This window comes from Alexandromys fortis, unplaced genomic scaffold (assembly GCF_014885135.2).
Source record: "Alexandromys fortis isolate MF-2015 unplaced genomic scaffold, M_Fortis_MF-2015_v1.1 scaffold_61, whole genome shotgun sequence".
Taxonomy (NCBI): Eukaryota; Metazoa; Chordata; class Mammalia; order Rodentia; family Cricetidae; genus Alexandromys; species Alexandromys fortis.
This window is the reverse complement of record NW_026067962.1, coordinates 2,776,053-2,803,403: the sequence shown is the minus strand read 5'-3', so window position 1 is coordinate 2,803,403 and position 27,351 is coordinate 2,776,053. Positions and strand designations below refer to the sequence as shown.

The 27,351-nt window shown below is 40.2% G+C and overlaps 1 protein-coding gene across 11 annotated transcripts in view; it reads right to left on the bottom strand.

Annotated features, from left to right (window-relative positions):
• Positions 1 to 1,170: 1,170 nt before the first annotated feature.
• Pam (peptidylglycine alpha-amidating monooxygenase) overlaps positions 1,171 to 27,351 on the bottom strand; it is a 287,147-nt gene continuing 260,966 nt past the window's right edge. For 2 of the 11 annotated variants that reach the window (XM_050153468.1, XM_050153473.1), the window contains 9 exons: positions 25,444 to 25,516; positions 23,289 to 23,499; positions 22,891 to 23,091; positions 20,324 to 20,439; positions 16,685 to 16,784; positions 11,834 to 11,887; positions 5,480 to 5,683; positions 2,652 to 2,705; positions 1,171 to 2,013 (listed from right to left, as the gene is read on the bottom strand). In XM_050153468.1, the coding sequence (XP_050009425.1) occupies positions 1,832 to 2,013; positions 2,652 to 2,705; positions 5,480 to 5,683; positions 11,834 to 11,887; positions 16,685 to 16,784; positions 20,324 to 20,439; positions 22,891 to 23,091; positions 23,289 to 23,499; positions 25,444 to 25,516 (1,195 nt within the window). In that variant the 3' untranslated portion in view covers positions 1,171 to 1,831. Of the gene's footprint in view, positions 2,014 to 2,651; positions 2,706 to 5,479; positions 5,684 to 9,957; positions 11,302 to 11,833; positions 11,888 to 16,684; positions 16,785 to 20,323; positions 20,440 to 22,890; positions 23,092 to 23,288; positions 23,500 to 25,443; positions 25,517 to 27,351 lie in introns of those variants that run through there. The other 9 variants (XM_050153469.1, XM_050153474.1, XM_050153470.1 and 6 more) reach the window with 5 other exon arrangements.

Sequence of the window (27,351 nt, the reverse complement as noted above, 5' to 3'; positions counted from 1 at the left end):
AAGTATTATTTAATGAGCTACTAGAAAATCTGGAGCCAAATTTCTTGCTCACGAGCAGGTTTCACAGGCTTGTATCAATTATTCCATTTTAATAAGCTACTTCCTTTTCCTTGTCTCCCTGTATTTTATCACTTTGATCTCTTTGTATCAATTAATCCCTCACCAAACTGCTCCAATATGATCAGGTGTATATATTTAAAAATTATAGCAGGTGGAGATGATTATCCAATTTTGAGCCAGAAAAGATAGCTCTGGTGTAAACCGACTAACTTCCCTGTAAGAAAGCTTGGATTGCATCCAAGCCAGTCTGCGTCACATGCATCTTGCGTACTGGACTAATTCTGCTTTGCAATAAAAAGTCCTAAGGCAGAATTGAACATGCTCACAAACACCCAAACACTGTTCTTTCAGGTGCCTCAAGAACAATGTGGTGAGAAGAACATAGAAGGATAGTCAGAGAGAGAGAATGGATTGTTTTTTCATTTGAGAAACCACTGGAACCAAAAACAAACATGATGTTTTTTACTTGAGGGTGAGTTTAACATATACATGGGTGGAACATTCCCAATTAGATCGAATCACAAAGGGAAAAAACAATTCAATAAGATGTTTTTGAGCAAGTTCCTTAGTAGTTCAACTCCTAAGATGTCTGAAATACATTTGGGCATTTTTGATGGAAGGTTTCTCGAGTCAAATCATTTAGATTGGAAAGCTATCAGGTTCTAAGTTACACTGATATAGCATTAAAAAATATTCTCAAAAAGTAATTGGAAGTCAGTGTGAGGGCTTCCTTTGTATTATAAGGACCTTTGACCTTGGGGTCAAGTAATTCTTTAAAGAAATAGAACAATAGTCAACTATGCTGATGGATCCATTTGTGTTTGACCTCTGAGATATAGGCTCCCTCCAATCAGCCATTTTTACTCTTTAATATACTAGATGTAAAACGCGTTATGATTTTTCAAAGAGAACCTTTTTTTCCATGTTGGAATAACCATAATTTTTAAATATAGCTTGGCCACATAAAATTATCGTCTACATTTTACACAAAGCATTTATTTTGGTCGAAAAGAAAGAACTAGTTCTACTCTCTTGTTTGTGAAATTATTAAAAGATGTGCATAAAGTGTTTCAAGTATGCAAAAAAATTCACAAAATACACTCGGACGGCTAATGCTCTGAAAACACTTTATTACACAAATTACATTCAGATTCCGAAAAATAGTGTTCTAACAGTGTAACCATCTAAAAATAAGACATCCCGGAAACACACCAACTGAAGAGAAATTTAAAAAAAGAATTTAAATAGAGACTTTTTAAAATTTCTCTCATCGCAATATAATGTTAGTGATTTTAAAAAAATAGAAGTAGATCTAGCAGCTTTTCGTTGTGCAGCGCAAAGGTTCTCTTGACTGCCACGGGCTGAGAATGCTGAACAGGAAAGGCACCAAAGAAAGACACTGGCAACGGGGCGCGGGTTGGGAAAACACTGTGTGTTCAAGCAGAGAATGGGGCTATTTACATCCACAAAAAAGTCCCCCAGTGTAAAGGAGAGAAACTTCCATCCTGGGGTGGGAGTGCGTCGATGGAAGAAGAGGGCGGTTTCTCTACTCTAAGTTCATATAAAGACAATGGCACTGTAGTGAACTGTTAGGCAACCCTCACCTAGACACAGAAGCCAACATAACCGAATGAAGTAAATAAGGTGGTGTACAGTCCCACACAGACTAGTACAGCTTACAATCAATGCACAGAACTTTACACGCCCTAAAGGTAAAGGAATCTGGGCATCCTTGGTAACCCTCACTCCGCCGAGAGGAGCGCCTTGGCGTTCAGGAGGACGGCGCAGGTGCGGGCAGCGGGGCCGAGTACTCTTCTTCTGATTCACTCCCATCGTCTTCGTCTTTCTCTTGGTCGCTGCCCTCTGTGCTAAGGCGGTCAAACCCTTTTCTGCTGTAGCCTTTACGCCGGCTTGCAAAGAAATTTCCTAGGTTTAAGCCTCCGCTTCCTTTTCCTGGAAAAGAAAAATACCGAATGACATTGTACAGTTAAAATTTGCACAAACAAGCCTGTTCCCTTGTAAACTTTCATTTTAAACAAGGACAGAAGTTGGGAATGGGAAAGGGTCGACCTTTTTTTTAGAGTGATATTCAAAGAGATTTGTCTTAACCAGACGGACACTACTCAGCAGACGCTACAAAAGTAAACAATGAGATTCTAAGCGCCACCAGAATAGGTTTCTGCAGGTATAGTTCAGATCCAATTCCTACTGTTTCTCTGCAGCTCTCGGGCTGGCAACTCCTAAGCTGCTGTTCGTTTCAATGACTTTACGAAAAGGTCTTCTTCCCTAAGACAAGCACGGACACTCCAGTATCGGTGACAGCAAGTTTACCAAAGACAAACGCAAACAGAGGAAGGCAGGGAAAAGGAATGAGATAATATGGGAAGGCAAACAGGAAAAAAGAAACAAGGCCTGAACTGGGCTGCCAGGCCCATGCTTCAAGGTCTTCACTTTTACACTGAGGGCTGGCTACACTGCCCACTAGGTGCTGAATTTTCAGGATCAAAATACAAAACAGGGCCTTGTTCTTCACAAGACACAAGCTTGTTGACTCTGAACCAAACATGAGATTCTGAAGGTCACAGGCATACCTCTGAATCTTCCGAGTACTCTTCCAGAACTTGGCTCGGGTTTGTGTTCAGAATCTGCTTTAAATAGAACGGAAAAACAAGACAAAACAAAAAACAAAACAAAAGACAAACAAAAAGATGGCACATTTTAAATGTGTCCCAATCACCCTTCTCTATCCAAGGGCTCAACTGTCAACATGAAATCAGGAACTCACAAGTGACTAAAAAGTTTTATTTACATGCGATTTTAGAAAAGGCTATATATATATATATCATTGAGAAACATAAAGGAGGCTGAAATGGTTGAAATTGAGATGTATATAAGGGGTAGTATCTTGCCTTGCTTCTTGCCTCTTATAGGCTGTAATTGTGACAAACTAATTCTCGAGCCTCAGGTCCCTTCCACTGTGAGAAATGAGAGATCAGTATCCATCTCCCCATATCTGTGATGTATAAGAGGGAGTGTTACATGAAGGGTAAAACCACACTGACCAATGCTCATTTTTTTTCTTACTTTGTAAAGAATGTAATAGAATTAACTTATCAAAATACTGTAAAAAATGTAAGCTTTTGCTTAAAAACTTCAGGGCTATTTCTTTCTCTGTTAATAGAAGCATACAATCCTGCTCTGGATCTACATAACCTCCTTCATAGGAAGCCGATGTGAAGGCAGATGACATGAAACCCCAAATAATTCCCATGCACTTAAGGAGACCTCAGCCCTTTCCCCTGAGGCTCCCATCTGTAAGAGAAGTCAATTTCTCTTTTTTTATGGAGAGGTAGAGCTCCCAAGGGAATCCAGTTGTCCCTTGCTATGTCTCTTCCTGTGTGTTCTCTCTTTCTCTCATCATTCTTGCACGGGCTATCCTCAGAGAAGCATCAGGGTACCCAGCAGCCTCATGACAAGAGCTAAAAGGCAGATGGCAGCTGACAGATAGAAAACAAAATGGAGAAAGCACTGCAAGAAAACCAAGAACAGACTCAGATCCACAAAGACGTGGTGCCTTCTTCGGCCACTCCTGTGTGCCCCGTGCCTAGCTGGGTGTCCGGGCCGACTCTCAGTGGAGTGCACAACCAGGGTGTGTGCAATCAATGCAAACCAGGCTTTAGGAGGGTTCTCTCTCTCTCTGTGTGTCTCTCTGTCTCTGTCTCTCCCTTCCTCCCTCCTTCCCTTTCTTTTTTGATAAAAACCTGTTGATGAAAAACAATTCTTGAAAATAGTTGGCAGGCTAATCTACCTTTTCAATTAAATGTCACAGAGTTGCATAGAATTACACTTTTCTTAAATAACACATGGGGGCACAATGTTGCTCCCTTCCCACACAGCCTTAGGCTTCAGTTCCATGTCACACGTCCCTAACAGCAAATGGGAAAGCAGGCTTTCTTGACTCAGTAGTCACTTCTCCTAGTTAAATAGCCAAGATTCCTGCCATATGCCGAGGCCCTATCTCCCACTGACATCCTTTGTCGTGTTCACTGCATTACCATCTTTTGTTAAAGTTTTATATATCATCTTTTGTGTGTCGGCTATTTTGTGAGTTTCCTCTACTCATCCGACTTTTTCCAACAATTACCTTATTGAACAACTAGTATCAAGAAGTGCTGTCTGTGCTGGGCACATCCAATCGATACCACAGATCACACATTTGTCCTCTTAAAGTGTACGTTTCACGACATGGCCGGTTTTCTTTCTATTCATGACCATTCCAAGTTCATAACAGTCCTTTTTGGGAAGAGCTAATTACATTCCCCCCCCCCTAAGATTTATATGAAGTCAATAAAGAGTTAATGAAAATCTAAGAAACATTACTTTCATAACTCATTAAATGGATTCCTCCATTCTTTGTTTCAGGGTCTTTTTCTGTGTTAAGGCTTTTGTTATGGGTACCTGAATCCCTGCCATTGGCTGCCTGACCTCAGAGACCAGACTGTGTTTCCTGATCAAATGCTGCCTCCCATAGTGCTCCACTATAGACATCTGCCTTAGGATTCAGAAGCTGCTACTTAAAAGTGCGCTTTAAAAATGATATCAATTATTCATTTCAATATTACTGAAAGGGCCTCAAATGATGACAATTTTTTATCTTTCTTTTTAAATATACTGACTAATTGTATTGGACCCTGCCTCATTCAGTTAGGAAATCTAACGGTCAAATTTATGACTATTCAAAACCCAAGTGGTTTGCTAGGACAGGAGGATTCTGGGTAAAGTAGAGGCTTGAGATGGGCATCTCTTTTTATTTCTCTATGACCGACATTACTCTTTATACTTGCTAATGACACTGGTGACATAGCTGGTACCAGATACTTTGGCAAAGGCGTAGTGTCCATTGCTCTATCTCACTTTCACACACCTCATATTTCACTCTCATTTTATCCATGGTTTAGAGAGATTAAGTAACTTGCCCAATGTCATGCAGCTAGAAGCTAGAGTCAACCTGATAGGGGAAGAATATAACCTCAAGGTACCTGACCCAAGTATTGTGAGTTCTGGTCCATTCCTATTAGCAGGTATGTCCTTCTGCCTGATCTGCAAGATGATCTACAACTTCACAGCTTTCTAAGGTGATATTACTTGGGCTTAAGCCAACTGTTTAAAGGCAATGAGTGAAGTTATTGTCGAAGCAAATGACCTAAATTTCAGAGGTTCCAAATAGATTTTTATATTCAATATTATTTATAGTCACCTTTCAAAACACAGACAATAATATCATAAGAAGGTAGAGAGCATGTAAAGCAAACTAAGTCAAGCCAAACCAAACAGACAGTCATGACAAAGTTCCTTGGTAATTAGGCCAGACATGCTTTCAAAGGTAGGGTCCAAATCCAAGGGGCTCATTTTTACTTGCCTCCAAAGGCCCTTGATTTTTTCCATCGAATAAACATGACAATGGCCAGCAGGACAGCCACAGGAATAACCAGAAGGGTTGTAATGAGAACCACGGGCACTCCCGAGTCTGGCTCTTTGCTCAGTTTCTCTTTCTCTTGCATCTTCTGCAATTCTGAGGAGGTGGGTTTGTTCTCCATTTTGGATTCAACAACTGCCTCGGCTTCTTCAGGGAGAGAAGAGTTCACAGTATGCAACTGATTCAAAGATTCCAAGCCCTCTCACCCACCCCTACCCAGTCAAATCAACAACGGTTCACCAAGAACTTGTTGAGACCAGTGTATGTGGGGTCACGTTGCAATCTCAGCATCTATAAAGTCATCAGCAGCTATGGTGACTGCTGTGTAGTTTTCACCTTCCAGCGGGTGCTCTTTGATCTGCCTTTAATTCCCTCTTTAGCCAGTAACTCCACAGCGTATATATCCTTCTGCATTTTTCCAAGGTTAGGATCACACACGGCTTTGTGTAGAGGAGAGGAGCTGGTGCTTACTCCTGGAGTCAATCATACTTCTTCTCAGGTATACTAGCAGAATAACTTTGGGCAAGTTAGTTAATTTATTTTGGCCTAGAAGGATCTCCTTTGTAAAGCTGTGATACGATTCCCTCCATAAAACTGTTTGATTTAGATGTGGGCCACAAAGAAGGTGCTTAATAAATATTTGGTTCATTGTACCTTTATTTTATGACTCACTTCTATGTTCTGTGATGTTTTAGTTCTCTCTCTTTATAGTCATAGACATTTACAAAGTTATAGACTGACAAAGAGAAAAAGCAACTGTACCTTTGTGGTCTTTTATATAGTTCTCAGCAAAATATGCAGGCATAAATGCAACATATATCATTTTATTGGTGATAAAATAACAACAACTTTCTGAGAGACTGACAGGAGCTGTGTAGGTACCAGGCTGATCAGGCATTAAGCACTGTGAAGAAACAGATTCAGTGAAGCTGTAGAAGCTATAACAGGGGCTTTAATAACTATTGACTTGAAACGAGACTGGACTTCGAGCCAGCCCTAAGAAGCATGTGGCTATCTGCGTATAGAAACCCTAGCGTGCAATGAGTAGAATTTAGCTGGGAGAAATGTTACAGTCCTGTTTGCTGAATGACTCAGAAGGCTTCCAGAATATTAATTTCTTGGTGGATCTTCTCCCCTACAATATGATATAGACTGCATGATGCAGCGGACCTAATGCAAGGACTTCATGATGCGAGGTCCTCAGCGGACCTTGACAAACTGGCAAAGATAAAGGGTTTTAATGGGGGAAAATTGGTTAATAACAGCTTGCTGGACATACTCCTGAAACTGCTTAGGACACGTCACATAGAATCTATGATATAAACACATGGAGGACTGAGGCTCTTCGCTTCAGTGTTCTGTGCTAGCTTCTTCCACAGTTTCCATCACACTCACTGAGCACCTGCACTACGCAGGGCGCGTTGCTCCTCTTTAATTGACACACAGAGCCTTGAGCAGGTGCTATTGTTACCCTTTCGCTGAAGACCCCTAAGTCTTCATTTTGTTCCCTGGACTTTGCAAAAGCAGAGACTACACTTTCTCTTGCATTCGCTTGCCTGGCTCTTAGAATTTTAAGAGCAGGGAAGGAAAGGGAGTGGGCCACAGACCTCACCACGGTTCTATCATCCTCTTTGTTACTACAGAAAATGTATACACGATTATTCTACGTTTAAACTTGTTCCATATTTAAACGGAACCAAATGGAATCATGGGATGAAATAACCTAAAGCACATTTGTATCTTTGGTATTCAAGCCTGTGTTGCCTTTAGAAGGAAGGCCTGATTCTCTATTTGAAAGCAGTATACACTGAGATAGTTACCCAGTATCATAGGAAATAGAAGGGTTTTTGCTATAATTGTTTTGTCAATATATATCTGGTATCCTTGATGAGGCAGAGCCAGGGCTGAAGTACATTAAATGTAGATAACCGGGGATGGCATCGGTTATAGACTGAGGGAATCAGTTTAACATTGATAGAAAGTAGATGCGACAGGGTCATGAACTAGCTAAGGCACATACCACTTTAGACATTCTTGGCTTCCACGGTTCTCATATTTTGGATGTAACTTACTAAAAATACTTGAACTTTCTAACATTTGGAGTAAACTGAAATGTGTTTGAGATTTGAAAGGTGCTTTGCTACAATGAGTGCGGTTTAAAAAAATATCCCAGTCTTAGAAAGGAAAGCAATATTGCTGTTCTTCTGACGGGACTACATAGGTAGAATGAAAAATCTAACAGAACACTTATCACAAAAGAGTCCAGGAATTCCACTCAAATAATAAATAATCCAAAGTATATCATTCCACTCTTTATATGAAATTCCTTTATTAAGCATTCCCATATTTTGGAGCACCACCGTTGAACAGGCATGGAGTGTAAAGACTGGAAAATGAGCCAATGCCCGAGCTTCTGGAGATAAAAGGGAATAGAATATGACACTCTTGTATCATATAAGATGCCATATACAGTCTGCCTAGAACAAAAACGTCTTATAAATTCAGAAGTTGTCATCGCATCTCTAGATACAAAAAAAAAAGCAATGGTTTTAAAGACTGAGAGATAAGAAGCGTTTCTTTTCCTTCTTCTGCCCTATAAAGCAATATTTCTCTAAAGAATAGTCATCTGTGCTTTTTGTGAGGGTAATTGCCTAGTATTTGCATTTTTCTATTATTTTATTATTATTTATTTCTCATGGTAATACGTTATTTAAAAACTTTCCTCTTTAAAAAAATAGCACCTTTTAAATCTTAAACACATTTCATCTTATTCCAAATGTTAAAATGTAGATATTTTTTAGTAGATTACATCCAAAATACCAGAATTATTGAAGCCAAGAATGTCTAAAGTGATACATATCTTAGTAAGTTACTGCTGTCTTGTCTCATCTACTTGCAAGCTCATTGTCGTCTCCTCTATTTTCTATGAATGTAAAGCGGAATGTTTTGCTCTATAACATTGTTATGAGCCGGGTGATGGTGACGCACGCCTTTAATCCCAGCACTTGGGAGGCAGAGGCAGGCGGATCTCTGTGAGTTTGAGACCAGCCTGGTCCACAGAGCTAGTTCCAGGACAGGCTCCAAAGCCACAGAGAAACCCTGTCTCTAAAAACCAAAAAAATAAAAATAAAAAAATAACATTGTTATGTATGCATTTGTGTGAATGTGTATTTGCATGTGTTAATGCATTCTCTGTGTGTTTGTGTGGTGTGTGTGTGTGCACACCTGAAGTCAGTATTAGGTGTCTTTGTCCATTGCTTTCCATTTTATTTTCTAAGGTAGAATCTCTCCCCGGATGCAAAGCTTAACAACTCCAGAGAATCTAGCTGGATGGCTCACCCTCAAGATCTCTGCATCTGTTTCCCCAGCAAAGGGATCCCAAGAGCTGCCATGCTTGCTCTCCTTTTGTGTGGACTCTTGGGGATCCTAACTCTGGTCCTCATGCCTCTGAAGCAAACACTTTAATCCACTGAGCTATCTTTCAAGGCCACTCCTTCTGTCCTCCCTCAGAGTTCTTCTTTATTAAAAGCAACTGGGATAATAATCAGGAATGGGGGTACATTCTTAATAGAGCAACACCGAAATTGTTACCTAGCTCGTAACAGACAGAAGTGAAGAGGGAGGAGTTTAGAAAGGACATTATCTTGTGGCTTTGGGAAGCATGAAAGCTATACCCAGCATCAATGACCGTCATTCTCATTCATGTTCTTTCTTCTCCTCCCACCGTCCAACTGATCCTTATAAACCCTCCTCTCAATAAGATCGAAGAGGTTCACTGCATCTGAGAGCCTCTTTCTTTTTTTCTTCTTTCTACTTTTGGAGACTGATCACCATTGTCCTCTTTACATGGGGCAGGGGACGGGGTGAGAGCTAGGCTTTGACCTATTTTATTCCTAGTAACTCTATTTGAAACTTTAAATCTTTTCCCTAGGCCTTTTTTTTTGTTATTTCAATTCTCTTATTTCTGAAACTCCCTTAAAATTTTGCTTCTGAAACCTTGTTATAACTGATCAGTTATATGCCTACTCACTTGGAAATAAGTATCAACAAAGTAACTCTCATTTAGAGTTGTAAAATTAGCAAACACCTCTACGTTGCCAAGTGGCAATTTTCTTTGGCCTCTGTTACAAAGGGTAGCTTCATTGTTTTGATAAATGATAAGATCTAGGTATCCAGCATGATCCGTGTTTCTTTTGTAATAAGAATATAACTTATAGGACTACTGAGACCTCAAGAACAATGGCAACGGGTTTTTGATTCTCCTGGACCTATTGGTTTCGTGGGAGCCTAGGCAGTTTCGTGGATGCTCACCTTACTAGACCTGGATGGAGGTGGGTGGTCCTTGGACTTCCTACAGGGCAGAGAACCCTGATTGCTTTTTGGGCTGACGAGGGAGGGGGATTTGATTGGGGGAGGGGGAGGGAAAGGGGAGGCGGCGGTGGGGAAGAGACAGAAATCTTTAATAAATAAATAAATAAATTAAAAAAAAGAATATAACTTATAGAAGAACAAGAATTATTTGGGTTCAAGGAACAAAGTATCTCTGTTTGAGGTGGGATATTCCCGACTATTAGACTGAATTGTTTTGTAGACACTGACATAAAATTCACCATTTAGACTGCTGGGTTCTGCCCCAAGACTGGGAGGTTTTCCATCTAAATGGGCTCACTGTTTTCCCTTCAGCAAACAGCTAAGGTGAGGTCAGGTCAGAAAAATTGGACTGTTTCCCACATATTATCATCAAGAACGTTTTGGTAAGGCATATTTAAACGGAAATACTTTGAAATAATTTACAGTTCAAGAGATTGGAACACAAACTGCAAATCATTCCTAACTGCCTGCATTCTTGGAAGAACTTACAGCGAATGGATTGATGTGCTGACAGGATTGATCTGTCCTTAACACTGCAGCAATGGCTAAGAACCCAGGATTTGACATCAAGAGACTTGCATTTAAAACCTGACTTTAATACTTACTTTCTCCTTTGTAATAGCCATCCATACTTCCTCATGTGTAAAATAAATATCACATGGTAGTAGGATTATATTTGATACTTTTTTTTGTATTGTTCAGTTTTAGTGTTCCATATATGATAGCTGTTATTAACAATAATATCTTTTAAATCATGTTTATTTGGGGATAAACATAACATCAATAATACTATATAAATAGCAATGATTTAAAACCTGTATGTGTATTTGAGTAATATGAGCACCACCCTATATGGTCCCCTGGGCAGAATCTCTACCAATGTCAAGCAATTGCAGTTTATTTTCTCAATTATGTTCTCTCAGCCCTTTCAATGCGGAGCCTACTGTCTTTCTCTTCTGCCTGCATGAACTCCCTTTTGGTCCTGGCTCTGCATGTCTTTCCAACCTGCTGTCATGAGGCAGGAAAACAAAGATGCCTAGACTTGAGTCTGAAGATCTCCAGGTTCAATATGAAGAAGGGAATCACTTGGTTATAAGCACGGAGGGTCCTTAACAACACAGCACCAGTCAAAAACTTACACCGCGCAGAGAAGCTGCAGGTTCGAACTGGTTCTCGGAGAGGAAAAAGTAAGAAGACAGAGCTTTTGAATAGACAGGGTATAGTAGCTGCTTACCTGTAGACAAGCTCACATGTATGCCTGTGATTCAGTTACCTGCGTGTTTGTGACTTACGACTTCATCTGGCCCCAATTGTTTGTGAGTTACGCCTTCACCTGCTCATGGGGGCATGTGGATGTGTGCCGTCTTTCTCTCCTGCTTTTAAATGGGGAGTAACTGTCCTGAGGTCAGTTGTAGTTCCATTTCCCTTAGATTCAATACACTGTCATTTACAAACAAGCCCTCAGTCAGTCTTATAGGCTGAGAGGTACTATGACAGGAGCTGGCAGATGTGCCAATGTTTCTCATCAAGATATAGGACTGACTCACCAATTGTTTTCACTTGCTTAAATGAGAGTGTACGTGGTATTTTCTAGGATACTAAAGAATCATTTTTCTATGTAAGACTTCCCAGTATGACTAGCTAAATATTTTCCTTCCTGCATTATCTTTGGATCACGAGCTAGAGGTTTCTGAGATCTGCATCCATTTCCTGCTCCTGGGAATCAGTGATTGGAGGGCCCTCTGACAACTTCCTTTACCATAAAGGGAAGCAGCAACGTGGAGGTTTAAGGGCTGGGTACAAAGCAGACGTCATGGATATTTACTGCACTACATATTTTTATCCTGATAATTTTTATGCTTCAATCAAGAGCCAAAAAATAATCCAACAAAACAGATTTTGGTTTAAAAGATGACTCTGACCAACCTTTGATATCCTGGACCTCAATGCCTGCCTTTTTCACCGATCGATGCTCCATTTCTGTAAAAGCACAATAAGGAGTGAGAAAAATCAGAATCCTCTAAAAGAACATTTAAAAACTTAACTTTGATATCATTTTTATTCATTTACAAATATTTCCTAAGTCTAATTAGTGGCCATGTTCATGAATCTTCTATAAAACATCCCTGGGTAAGCTGAGATAATATTTCTAATAACTTTAGGCTTAGAAAAAGGGTTTTCGCCAGGCAGTGGTCGTGCATGCCTTTAATCTCAGCACTCAGGAGGCAGAGGCAGGCAGGTATCTATGAGTTTGAGGACAACTTGGTCTACAGGGCTAGTTCCAGGACAGTCATGGCTACACAGAGAAACCCTGTCTTGAAAAACAAAAACAAAAAAGCAAAAAAAAAAAAAAAAATTTTCCTTTCGGAATTTATAGTATCATATTTTTTTCTGAAATATCACTCAGTTCTGTTTGTTAGGTCCAAATGGCAGTGCTGGTGACAAAACTCCATTTGGCCCCCATTCCCGACCCCACCCATGGCAGGGCTGGCAACAATGGCCTAAACAGAGAAGATCTCTGGTCTGGTAAACAGAAGAATTGTTACTGGCTAAACCAAAGCTTAACTTCAGCATTCCTCAGGAATTTCCATTCACCAGGACCTCCTCGATCTGTCCTCAAAGGTCAACTGTCTAAGGCAAGGACATCTAATTCCCAGTTAATCTGAAGAGCCTGTACCAGCTTGAAGACCCCTACATTGCTGATTGTCACATAAAATCCACTTGATTTTTCCACCACTTTGCTTCACTCTGCTCCCTTCCCGCGCCCTCCTGAGCACAACCTTGGCAGTTCGATCCCCAGTAAACCTTCCTTTCCGAAACCCTTGGCATGGTCCAGGTCAGCAGCTTCACCACTCCCTTGCTTACAGCGTTTTCATCTGGACCACGTCTTAGAGTGAAGACGGTTTCGACTGATGCATCAGGAACTCGGAGTAACAAAATTGACGCTATAAAGGATGCACTACTAAACTTGCTTAGGAATTATTACGTTATGCCAAGCTGAATTTAATTAAGAGAGTGCTGACTCCAACTTGACCGGGAGGTAAGCAGTGCTTGGACCAGGCTTGCTAGAAACTGCTAGGGAGAAAATTCAGCGCCATAATTTAAGTTTATTTTCGGGTTGCTGAGAAAACACTTCCGCTAATGCTCTTTCACCAAGTGTGCCCTCCAGTCAGGCTCCATTTCAACCACAGAAGGAGACAAACTTGACTTACATCAGGCCAATAAGCTCATCTCTATATCAAGGAATATGCCTCTAGTGGGCAGCTCATGGGAACAGTGCAGGGTGGCAACCACCTTTAAATCCTGATCTGCCATTATCCTCCCCCTCCCTTCATGCTCTTATAAGAAAAAAGAGTCATTCTGCCAGGTGTGTAAGGTGATCCCAGGTAACAACTACCAGAAAACAACAACAACAATACTGTTATACTTAAGAAATAACTCTAACAATATTTGCCTGTGTAAATTTCCTACTAACCCAAGTAGCCATACTTGTAGTGGTGTCCTTTCTCTGTTTAGGTTGTTCAAATTCTAACCTGGGCCAGGATTTAAAAGAGATTGAAGGATGATAGTGTATGTGGAATAGATAAGCCTAGGACCTATAAAAACTGCTAAAAATTTTCCATTTCCCAGGCTGGTCCTCTTTTGTGCATTAGCCAGAACCAGTCACCTGGTATAATTAAAGAACTTTTTCCTTTATTAATTTCTAAATGTGTGGAGTGATTCCTCCCTGGGAGGAAGGTGGATAGTTCTAGAACACCGCCATGCTGTAGTTCAGCTGTGCTGCTTAGCTTTGTCCTTGATGCCTAGAAACTAGTGTGACCAAGGAAGAAGACACCTGCTTAGGAACCTCTATCAGCTTGGCCTGGCGAAAGTAGGACATTTTCTCAATTAAAGGTTTAGGCAAGAGGTCCAAGCCCACTTTGGGCAGTGATACCCTAGGGTACGTGGTCCTGGATGATGTAAGAAAGCAAACTGAACAAGGCACAGAGAGCAAGTCAGTCTACAGCATCCTTCTGTGGTCTCTACTCTGGTTCTGGCTTCCAGGTTTTTGTCTTGGCTTCCCTCAGTGACATGGACACAGAAGTCAAATATCCACCCTCACCAGGTTAGTTGTGGTCAGTGTTTAACACAGCAATAGAGAAGCCAAGGACAGCAATCTTCTACGAATTTGACTAAGTACTAGAGTGCAAACACAGATGCTCTTCCTGTGCCAGAGGTCCCATCTCACTGAATTATTGTGGTCTGGATTACACAGATAGATTTTTATCATCTTGAAGTTTTATGATACATTGTACTGCTTTTTAAACAGCCATTGGAGGTTGTACCAAAATCACGTAGGACGAGTTTTCAAAACGCACCTATTAAAATTGCTCCCATGTCTCCTTATACAGTCTTTTCCATCTTTAAAAGGGTATGTAACATTTTTTTTATTGTTCTAAAAATCCTAACTTGGTCAGTCATTTGAGGATTTTCCATCTATCTTTAGCTTTACATTGGTTTGCCCATGCCTCCAGGGTCCCTTGCTGAAAACACAAGTGCTGAATGCATCTCTTACAGGGAAAAGGGAAAGTGGCTTCTGGAGGTAGGACAGGCCAGAAGCTCTGCCACAGTCCTCACGGGAGGGGAGTAAGAAATGCCTACGAGAGCAATACAGGGCGTGCTGGGTGGGTCCGTGTGGGAACTTCTAGAGATACTTAGATTATGAGGACTGTTTCCAGTATGGAATTAATAAGATAGCTTTACTGCAGTGTGATAAGGAGATGGCAGAGGCTTGGAAGACAGAGGCATGTAGAAGCATGTCCTTGGACTGTTTTAGTGTGGCCCATCCCTTTATCTGCTTCTTGGCCACACGCTCCCTTATGCCACATGATCCTGCTACTGTGATGTTCTGCCCAAACCACCAAACACTGAACCCTCTGAAACCATGAGGTAAAACAAGTTTTTTCCTCATGGACATGTCTATCACATCTGTGCAAAGACACCCGATAGTTGAATCTATATTCACTATACTAGAATTGGGTTCTTATTGCAGAACAGTAAGAGCTACTCGAAGATTAACTCAAAACTCAAAAGTTACTGAATAGAGCACTGGCTAAATTGAGATGTAAAACCTACATTGCATCTGGTTAAAGTTTATAGACTCTTGATTTTACCTTTCTTCCAGTAATTTGTTTTCTTTCCTTGTTATAACTTGAGTTTATGCTGTTACAATTAACATTATTTTATTCATCAAGTTTTCATGCCCTTATTAATTCTTTACTTAATATTGCTATCTGCAGCAACTTTTGATACCTCAAATATATCACCCCTAATTCCATGTTACCATTGGTTACCACTCTCTGCTGTTGCTTAGACCCCAACATATTTAAAGAGCATCTCTGGATATTGAAGTTTTGGGCCAAGTAAATGTTCAGTGAACTTCAGTTAAGGGCAATTTTGTTTTACAGTCTGAAGCCGGGGACTAGGCTCATACACTTTTAATGAAATACAAATTGAAATGAGCTAATACTAACATCAATGAAGACTATCACACTAGTAATCCAGCCTTGACTCAGGCCATAGTATCTGCAGACAGAGACACTGTGGGACCCTGGCTATCAGAATTCCTGGGGCCAGTTCTCATCTGCCGAGCGAGTTAACATTAAAAGGGATATTGGCCACATATCCTTCTCCCTACCTTTTTCTCTCCCTTTTGCCTGGGATTCGAGATTCTGGCTGAGGGGCTCTTGGGAAACCTCAACCATCTTTAGACAGTTAGAAGAGCAGGTAGACCCCACTTCTGCCACAAGGCCTCTGCTTCATATCTTCAGAGACCAGACCTGTTTCTTGTGCTGGGGCCTGAAATTTCCCCAGAGTCCCTGCCATGTTGTTGCCTATCTGTCTATCTATGGGACTAATAAATTTTCTAACAAACTTGTTACTTTCCACTAATCCAACTCAGTGTCCCCTTCAGTCCCCTCACTAAACCTAACATTAAGTAATCTATCTCACTGTCCTCTCAAATCTCCTTCCTCAACCCCTACTCTAAAACCTAACAACTCATCCACTTACTGACCAGATTCTAAAGAGTAAATCTGTTCTTTTATGTTCCCAGTTAAATAAAAATATAGCAACTCAGTATTAGGGGGAGGGGGAAGGAGCTGGAAGAGGGGATAAAGCTGAGGCCTAAATGGAAAACAGAAAGAAACTCTGCTTCAGATAACGTGTCAGACAAGGATGCTGGTGTCCCGTCACGCTCAGCGCTAGAAAGAGCTGAGTGCCAGATGGGGTGATGTCTTGTGACAACAAGTCAGTCTCTCCTTTGCCAATGCTGTCTCTCTCTTCTGTAACAAGCTGGAATTAACGGGGCTTTTTAATGTAACAGACATTACTTCACACATCAAACATTTCCTGTGGAGTGTCTCTGGAAACAAGGCGACGTTTGCCAGGGGAAAAAAAAAAAACCTCTCTCTCCACATTTAAGAAATTATTTTAATTCCTGAAATAGAAACCAAATAAAGACCCTCTCTCTTCCTCTTATCCCTCGCTCATCCTTCATTTCCCCTGTACTTTGTAGAACAGGGAACAGAGAACCAAGGATCCTAGATATATGCTAACATTGAACCCCAAACCCAAACTCCCTACGTCCCGATTTCCTATTCCTGGCATTAAAAAAAAAAAAATAAAGGCAAATGTTTTTGTTTCCCATGACTTGAGACAATAAACCAGATGGAAATTTGGAAATTGTGGATTAAAAATACTGTAAAAACAAACAAGTAAAAAAGCATAACAACATACTTTCAGTCAGGGTGAACTTCCACACGGTGTTCGTGTGCGCGTCTCCAATGTACACATTGCCATCTTCAGAAGCGACGATATCATGAGGCATATCCAAGTGCTGCCAGATGTAAAGACACGGGTTATCATGGTGAGGCCTTACTTCAACACGTCATGGATTGGCAGAAACATGAGACGAGGTGTGCCACTCAAATGGAAGAGAGCCACCCTTGCCAAAGGCAGTCATTGTGCCCTGACTCTGCTAGGAATAACTTAGGCACTGAGAACCCACTGGCTTGCAACTCCTTCAAACGTTGGAAATTAAGAAGCTGATTATTTTTTCAGGGTTGTTTTCTTTTCAATAACTTATTTATGCTTACTTTTGATTTCAAACATCTATCTTTAAAAAATTGATGATCAAGCTTCTCCTCTGACATTTTCATACACAGATACTATACATTCAGATTACTCTCGTCCCCAAGTTTGCTCTTCCCCCTTCTACCCCTTTCAGCCCTCTCTCCTCCCCCTAAGTTCCCTTTCCATATTTACCGTATGTATCTCTTTTTTTGTTTTGAGACCCAATCATTTTCTCCAGGGCCATCTGTGTAACTATGGCTCAGAACTCCCATTGGAGCCTCACCAGCAGGGACATGACTGACCCCAGGTACTCCCCACTTCCCATAATTTATCCGTAGCCACTAGGTCAGCAGTGGGGGACCAACAGTGTCAATAAAGCTCCTCCCTCCATGGTTGGCTGTTAACAGGTCCACTCTCTTTTAAGATTAAGTTGTTGTTGTTATTATTATTAGCATCATTATTATTATGGTTTTAATTATTTTGAGACTAGATTTCTCTGTGTAACAATCCTAGCTGTCCTGGAACTAGCTCTTATAACCAGGCTGGCTTCAAACTCACAGAGACCCACCTGCCTCTGCCTCCTGAATCCTGGGATTAAAGGCTTACACCACCACTGCCTGGCAAGTTTTTATTATTGTAAAATTGTGTTTATATGTTTGTGTCTGGGTGTAGGTAAATGCATAAGCACAGTGCCCGAGGAGGTCAAGAAAGGGCATTTGGTCCTTGGCGTTATATTTACAGGTGCTGTGAGCCACCAGTGTGGATGCTGAACTTCGGTCCTCTGAGAGAGTTCTGCAATACTGTGGACAGGCCCATCTGTGAGCAGGCTCTGTGCTGACACTGGAGTCATGACTGGAACAGCCATATCACAACTAGCAAATGTACCTCCTAGGCTCTTAATCTGTCTTCTGGTTGTTTCTGTCCCCTTATCTGCAGCAGTGGTGATATCATATTATTGTGATCACTTAACCTTTACTCAATCTTGGCCCTCTGAGCACTCATGTGTTTCTGCATCCAGTGTCTTTCACTGCAAAGAAAGACTATAGACTGGAGGACGCTGACTTAAATTCTCACAGTCACAGCTCCCTCATTTTTACTAAGATGCCAAAAGCATAGGAGTAAAGACAGTATCTTTAGCAAATGATATTGGATCATCTGTGTGTCCATATGCAGAAGAATGAAACCTCCTTTATTAGACTTAATGTTTTATTTCCCTTATGCTAATATAAAGAGTGATCAAAAATTCATATATATATATAATTCATATATATATATGTATATTTAAGGCAGGGTTTCTCTGTGTAACAGCTCTGGTTGTCCTGGAACTAGCTCTTGTAGACCAAACTGGCCTTGGACTCACAGAGATCTGCCTGCCTCTGCCTCCTGAGTGCTGGGATTAAAGAAACGCGCCACCAGTGAATTTCTAAAGCTTATAGTCAGAATACGGAGGCTCATACTATGTGAGAGAAGAAGCAGCAGATACATGCAGAGGAAAAGACCGGGTAAAACTCAGCCTCTGTTGGCACTAGCGAATCATTATACCGTGTTATTCCTTTTACCCGGACTTTGAGTCTTTATGATGACAATCTTAGTAAGTGAATGATCTGAGGGATCCATAAACTGGTTCTACTTTACTGAATCAATACAGAAAACTTTCCCTTGTGGAGGGGTGATATCATAATTTGTTTTGTGGAAGGAAGAGCAAATTTTGTCTCAGCATGAGACTCTTTTCAGGTCCCCTGTATTGACCCACACATTGCGACTCACGCATCACCACAAGTCTGGTGACTTGCTGATGTTTAGGAACAAGGCTCTCTGAAATTCTAATTCAGACTTATTCATAGTCTTATGAGTGGTGGTCTCTTGCTTAGTGCTTAGTTTTCATGTACTGATGTGCTTTTCAATTAAAATTTAATATCCTAGTTGACACAGAACACTATCATTGAAAGGGACCAGACAGAGACACTCTGATAAGACAAATGGTAAGCCTGAAAGAATGGTAATATTTTTCCCTCCTTAATCAATAAATATGAGGAAATTAGCTCAAAGGAGACTAGCTCTCAAGATCAGACAACCAATGAGAATTCAAAACACTGTTCGGGTAAAATATGTACTTTAAATACAGTGGCTTTCCTTCTAACAGATGCAATGATTTAAATGCTATTGCACATTGCTTTTCAGACAAAATGTCTTCTAAGAAAATGCATGCATACAAACTATAAACAGAGACCCAAATGAAGAGACTCTGCGATAGAATTCTTTAGTTCCTGTTTACTTTGTTTTGTTTCAGATGCTGTAGCTTTCCCTAACAATGGCACACCGAGGAAGAGACTGTCTGTCTTATACATGATTAGATCCTTAAGACCCAGTATAAAAACTACAGTGAACTTTGATAGATTCCAGACTGCTCATCTTCTGAGAGAGTTCTAAAACACTGAGATATTTTAAAGTCCTTTTTTTTTCCCTCACCTAGTAAACTTGCTATCCTAAGAGTTTAAGAATTATGATACTAAGACATACTGTGTTGAGTGGCTTGTGATAGCTGCATTTTGATTTAAGTAAACACAATAAACCTTTCTACACTTTGAAAAATAACCCTTGCCCGAGCATTTTAGTAGGCTGACCTTCCTACATCTGACGGACCCTTGGCCTGTGCTTGCAGTATGCGCGAGTATTACGATCACTCTGGCAATTACTCTGCATATACAATACAGTGGGAAGACAAAAGCCCATGAAAAGCTCAGCTGTAGTCACTGAGTGTGTAAAAATGTTAAAATACATAGTGGCAACTTACTGTAGAGTCTTAACTCCTCAACAACTAGCCAAGTCTTTAGAATTTGAACAGACTCCATAAAGTACTGTTTTCAATTCTTGTTGATTATTAAAATCTTAACACTACCTCCAACAAAAAATTAAGCCGCCTGCTGATTCTAAAGAGAACTATAGGAGTACACTTAGAATGTGGTTTCTTCACCATTGAATGAAAGTAGGAAAAGAGTCTATCAATCTATCATCTACCAATCAATGTACCTATATCGACTATAGTCAATTGAAGATTGTCATCGTATGCAGACTCTACCGCAAAGATAGAACTGCACCGGGTAATGTTCATCTGAAAATACTGATGGTCTAAAGAAAGACATGGACATTTATTTTAAATCAACCTAACAAGAGCCATCTGTCAACTCAGCTAAGAAAGCTATCATGTCTTCTATGGTTAAAAATAAGAGTTATACATCGATATTTATGTTTTAATTTTGTTATAAATATTCAAATCTAGGCATTTGTATTTGTATTAAGTACCTTGCGTACTGGCTTGAAGACATCTATAATCTCCCCACTGGAAAAGTTCATTACAAAGCCCTGTACAGGTTCGTGGTCTCCAAAGTAGGGCTTCCCATTTACCGCAAAGAGCAAACCTGTGACAAGAGATGTGGTCTTTCTTTAAAATATGGACGAAGATTGGCTTTGAAACAGAAGCAACAAACATTACACAAACAAAATAGTCACCATCAACATGGTCCCTATATCCACAGCAATGAAAAGTACTTAGCAAACATTATCCTGTGGGTCAAACAGATTAGATGACTAACCGTATTGTAGCAAGCACATCAGAAACTTGAGGGCCTGTTCCACTTAGGAAACCATCCATGAGCAGGCAGGATGCATAATTACTGACAAACCTGCCTACTGGCATATAGGGTTAGAGAGACATCCTCAGCAGGAATGGGGAAAAGGTCAGCTTCTCAGAGTCAGTCATTTTGGAACATCTGATTAGGTGGGAAAACTAAGTAGTAGCTGCCTTGCTGCAGCAAAAATAAGAGGAGAATGTAAAGAAGGTATGAGGGGAATTGCAGTACCCAGAGGAAATAATCTGATTTTAGATAACTCCAGCTTGTTAACAGGAGATCTGTATTTTAGACTGTCAAAGGCATACTGTCATGGGGAAAAAAAATTGAAGCACCTTCTTATGAACATACTTTGTAATAAAACGATATTTCTTTGGATGAAAGTGAAATAAGAGTAATAGTGATGACTTAAATCATTCATAGGTTTGAGTACTTCATTTTTATAGAACGCATTAAAGAGTTCCCCTAAGAAGAGGCTGAGAGGATAGCTCAGTGGTAGAAGGCTTGCCTAGCATGTTCTTTGTCCGAGCCCCAGCACTGCAAAGCCATATAATGCTGAGCCTGTGTTCACCATATTTTCATCTTTCTTAAAAGGATCATAGAGAGCTTTAGAATATATCCTATAACATAGTACAGTCTGAGCACCAATTATTACTACAGAGCTGTAAAGACATAAAAAAAGAACTTTCCTGTTTTGAACTTTAATTTTTATCTTTTTCCAGATTTTAAAACTATTATATCTACTTAATCAACTTCCTCACTAACTGAATGATCTTGGCAAATTAATTCTTTGAATATGAAGTAAAGCCAACTACAGAATATCTCTTTTGTTGACATCAATGAGTTTTTTTTATTTTATTATTATTATTTTATTATTATTATTATTTCTCAGGAAACATACTTATCTTATGGTAACTTATTTTATAATATAATTTTATACATATCTTATTTTATAAATTTGGATTTTTTAAACAAATTTTATTTTTGGCTTTTTGAGACAGGGTTTCTCTGTATAACAGCTCTGCTTGTTTTTCTTGTAACTTGTTCTGCAGACCAAGCTGGCTTTGAACTCACAAAGATCCACCTGTCTCTGCCTCCTGAGTTCTGGGATTAAAGGCATGCGCCATCACTGCCCTGTGAAAACTTTTAAAACCATTACAATTTATATAAAAATGCTAAATCAATATTTTTATTGGTTGTTTCTCCTGGCATCCATCTATCTATCTATCTATCTATCTATCTATCTATCTATCTATCTATCTTTGGTTTTCTGAGACAGGGTTTCCCTGTGTAACATCTCTGGCTGTCCTTGACCTGACTTTGTAGATGAGGGAGGCCTTGAACCCACTGAGATCTGACTGCCTCTGCTTCCCAAATGCCGGGATTAAAGGTGTGCGCCACCACTGCCTGACCTCTCCTGGCACTAAGACACAAACCTCTACTACTTTACATTTTAATCTGTTTTAAATAAATTGGCCACTGTGATGGTTTGACTGAAAATGGCCCCTATAGGCTCACAGGGAGTGGCACAATTAGGAGGTGTGGCTTTGTTGGGAGGTGTGGCTTTGTTGGAGGAAGTCTGTCACTGCAGGTGGGCTTTGAGGTTTTAATGCTCAAGCTAGGCCCTGTGTCACTGGGCTCTTTCTGTTGCTTGTGGATCTAGGTGTGGTATGCTCAACTACCTCTCCAGCACCAAGTCTGCTTGCATGCCTCTATGATTTCTGCCACGACAACAATGAACTAAACCTTTGAACTGCAAGCCAACACCAATTAAATGTTTTCTTTTGTAAGAGTTTCCATGGTCATGGTGCCTTTTCACAGCAATAAAACCCTAACTAAGACAGCCAGCATTTTTTTTTTCAAGAAACAAGAAACAGAAATGGTTGGAACACAATTCTATCAAAGGCAATATTAATCATTTGATAGCTAGGTTGGATGATCATAAGTAAAAAGGAATCAGCATTTGGGAATATTTAAAACCCAGTGTTTGGGGACATTTTAAACCCAATACAAACAGCTGTTAACTTTTTATAGAGTCTTCATTTTTTTCTGCAAAAGGAATAGGACATTTGAACCGAAGCGATTTACAATGAAGTAATAGTTTTATGATGTTTCAGATCTGATATACAAAGTATCTTGAACTTACTAATAAGAATAAGGTTATTTAAAAAGCACATGAAGTTAAAAAACTAGTAAGGGCAGAATACAATAAACATAACAAAGCACACAATAGCAAAATACCTGGTATATATGAAATTGCGAATACATTTCTTCCAAACGATGCATGTTTAATCTCTCGCACAAATTCTTTGGTGTCAGTTCTGAAACATTGGATCCGGCCATTTTCCCTGTCTGCCACACACAACTGGTCCAAATGAGGCACAAGGGCCAGACTGTGAGGAACGCTGAGCTGGCCTGGCTTGGGAGTGCTCCCGGAAGATTCTACAGAACAAAGGAAAGTTGCACATACACGGTTTACGGAGTCTTTCAAAGTCTGATGCCACAGCTGTGTAAGTTTTCAAATTCATGAAAACAAACCATTTACTACAGATTTTACATGGGGAAAACCAAACCCATGTCTGGTTTTTGGTTTTATGGACTCAGAATTCTGATTAGAGACCAAGATTGGTGGTGGGTACCTTCTCCCCACTGGGTGATGAACTTTCCGCTTGGTGAAAACTGCACAATCCGACTGTTGCAGTAACCATCTGCCACGAAGATGGCGCCTGTGCTGGGGTCCACAGCCACATCAGTGGGCTGGCAGAAGTGACTCTGGTCACTCCCCGGCTGCATGCTCCTTCCCAGAATTAAGAGAGGGCCTTCTTTGCTATGTGGGTCCAGTTTGAACACCTTTTTTAAAACAAGAAAGAAAGCTTAATCTCCTTTTCCTGATTATTGTTCACACACACACACACACACACACACACACATTTGAACAGGCAATTAAAGTATAAATGACAGAGATTTATTCAAAAGAAGATGATGCTTTTAAAACAAGATGGGGCCATAGAACTCATCTGGTCTAATTTTTCATGTCACAATTAGACATATGGAAAGTAAGTTACTTTCCCAAAGCCAGCAATTTAATAAATAGCAAATAGGGACCAGTATTATTTATTTATTTATTTTGAGGAATTTTCTTTTTCTTTTTTTTTTCCTTTTTTCTGGTTTGATCATATGCTCCATCAGTCAACTCTTTGTTTATTTCTTTTTCTTAATTTTTACTTAAAAATTTCTACCTCCTCCCCTCCTCCCATTTCCCTCCCCCTCCCCTTCCTCCTCTCCCCCATCCCCTTTCCCCTCCCTCTCTAGTCCAAAGAGCAGTCAGGGTTCCCTGCCCTATGGGAAGTCCAAGGTCCCCCCGCCCCCTCCATCCAGGTCTAGGAAGGTGAGCATCCAAATAGACTAGGCTTCCATAAAGCCAGTACATGCAGTAGGATCAAAACCCAGTGCCATTGTCCTTGGCTTCTCAGTCAGTCCTTCTTTTCTGATACATTCAGAGAGTCCGGTTTGATCATATGCTCCATCAGTCCCAGTCCAGCTTGTTTTGGTGAGCTCCCATTAGATCAGCCCCACCGTCTCAGTGGGTGGGCACACCCCTTATTTTATTTTTTTTAAAATGAAACTATTTTCATTTTATATACCCATCTCAGTTCCCACTCCCTCCTCTCTTCCCATCCCCTACACCTTCTCTCCACCCCATCTCCATCCACTCCTCAGAGAGGGTAAGGCACATTGCTTTTGGGAAGGAGGGACCAGTATTTAAACATGACATTCATCTCCACTTCCTTTTTTGTCTTCCTTAGCTCATACTACAATGAGCAGATAGCATATGAGGAAGCGTAGGGATTCACTGATGTCTGCAACTCTTGCAGAGAACACGGTAATGACTCACTGGTGAGTCTTTGGAGCTCTGTTTGTCTCTGTCCTGTTTCCTAACTCTGTACCACCATCATTGCATTTAACACGCTTATATGGGGATAAGGCCTTAAGACAATTCCATGACTGAAATGCAGTATCTTTTGAAAAGGACAAAAGTTTGATTGTCTTACATGCTTAATAGAGACTTTGCTTTAATTTATAGAAAACTAATGTGGCTTAGGAAAGAAATCATAAAGCATAAGCAAAATTAAAAAGAAAGAAAAGAAATAAGACCTAAGGATAATAGGAATAATGGGCAAAGTAGGAATTGAAGAGGAAGTTTGAAGGGCTCTAGATATTATTACAGGGAGGCTCCATATCTGGCTATTAGCATACAAGGGGGAAGAGAGGCCTAATAACATGTCGCCTTTTCCTAGTAGAGTACAAAAAGAAAAATGTTGAGGTACGGATTGATATAGATTGAACATTGGTGTCTTCTAAGTAATATACCAGAATCCTAACTTCTAATGTCATGGAAGCAGGAAGGAACTGAACTGTTTGTCACAGTGAAACCTCATGAGGAGGAGAGGAGACACAAAAGCTTGCTCTCTTTTCCTTCTTCATAAAACAAGACATAGAGGAGATGGCTGTCTGAAATCCAGGAAAAAACCCTTACCAGAACCCTATCATGCTGGTACCCTGATCATAGATGCCCAGAATTTAGAGTTGGGAGAAATGTATTCGTTTGTTGCTTATAAGCCACCGAGTCTCTGGTCTCTATAAAAGCACACAGAACTTACTAAAATATGACTGTTCCCCCCTTTTTTGGTTACCAATTTTTCAGTCATAGAAATGATTTCAGTAAAATCCAGAGACTTTTGAAAACTAACCCATTTCAGCTTCTCTTTGAATACTGCCAAGAAGGAAGCTCACCTGATGAAGAGCCACATCTGTGACCCAGTAATTTCCATCTTTATCTATGCTCAAGCCATGTGGTAAATAAAACCTGTGAAATAAGAATAACTGTCTTAGTTATAGTTCCCCAAGCACAAAATAGAGGAACTTCGCAATATACTTCTATAAAATAACAACAGTATTTTTGTTCCATTACAACAGAGACCAAAATGAATTGTTAAAGGAAAATAACCTATTAGAAAAGGCAGAGACCTCCTTGTGACAAAGCTTAAGCAGAAGTTAACCAATCATATTAAGATCTATAAGTAAAATTTACATAAAATTGTACTTATTATAAAGTATGCTTTATTAAGCAGCACAAATATCATCAGATGAAAAGCGAGTTTTCAGACGATAAATATTAATGTTTCAGAATATGCATAAAACAAACAGCTTTGCGAAATAACAGTAGTGGATTTCTATAGTTTGAATAGTTAAAAAGTATTAAAAGAAAATACAGTGTTATGGGCATTTTTGTACATGGCTGTTTATGGTGTGTGCATATACACATGTGTCGTCCAGAGAGTGATATCAGGTGTCTATTTTCACTCTCCATCTTAATTTTTAAGATAAAACCTCTCACTGAATGTGGAACCAATTTGGCTATCCTGACTGGCTAGATAGTACCAAACATCCTCATGTCTCTGTCCCTCTGCCCCATCTTGGCCCCAGCACTGGGGTTACTGATGTGACTCTATGCAGGTTTTATGTAGATTCTGGTTCCTTATAACAAGGTCTCTACCAAGTGAGCTATCTCTCCAGTCCTATAACACCATATCAACATACAGTCTTCTGGATGTGACTTGAAAGCACTGAGAATGGCTATGGCAGATAATGAAACATAAAGGAAGTAACTTCCAGAAGAACTGTGACCCTCCAGGCACAGTGAAGTGGTGAGCTGAACAGTCATTAGAAAAGCTTGATCTATTTAGTATATGTAAGGGATGCAGACAGAGGCCCACAGGATTGAAAATCCTGGACAGAGGAAGTTAACACATGGGAGACAGACTGTTCAAATGCCATCTGAGAATCCCAGCTTTCTTTGTCTGCATCTAGCCTCAGTAGGGTATTGGCATCAAGATTTTTTATTTTTATGAGCCAAGTGCATAACCCTTTGATCTTAACTAACTGGCTGAATTAGATGCCCGTTTTGGCCACTGAAAGCGAGGTTATGGTTTGCTTGCAGCATTGATACCTTGTAGCTGGCCACATGGGCTTGGCAACAGTTATTCTACCGTCCCTGCTAATTCTGTTCTGGGATGAGGATGCTTCTGATGAATGGTTACATCTCTAAGGAGATGGTATTATAATTCGGCCCTTGACTTCTTCAAAAATATTATTTTAAAAAACTAAGCTTCATTATGGTATCTCTATTAGAAGCTGCATTCACAGAAGCTGGCCTTCCCTGGGCTTAGGCAGATGGAGCGGGGCATAGTCCTGGAAGCTGCCAAGTTATAATGGGTCAGGGTAATGCCGTACGCAGGTGTCCTTTCTTTCAATGACCATGAATATCAGCCAACTGTTCTTGCCTGCCAAATGCCATCTAGGAATCAGACCACATAATGAGTGGCTTTCAGATGCAAATTACATGTGCAAGCTAGGGGAAAGCTTAAAATGGTACTTGTTTACTCTTCACTTGTTGGTGGGAAGAGAAAAAGGTCTTTTATTCTTATCAGTGATTACTTGGTTGAGTATATAATTTTTATACTAGGGAAATTATTTTTAAACCTATCAGTCTAACGGCCAACAGCTGACTTCATCATACATATCAATGTCTGTTCCAATGCTGACTCTGCCATAGTCACCTGGAAAGTTGGAATAACATTTGTCCATAGCCCAGACCAAGTCAGAATGGAATTTTAAAAAATTATAAGTGGACAAATTAAT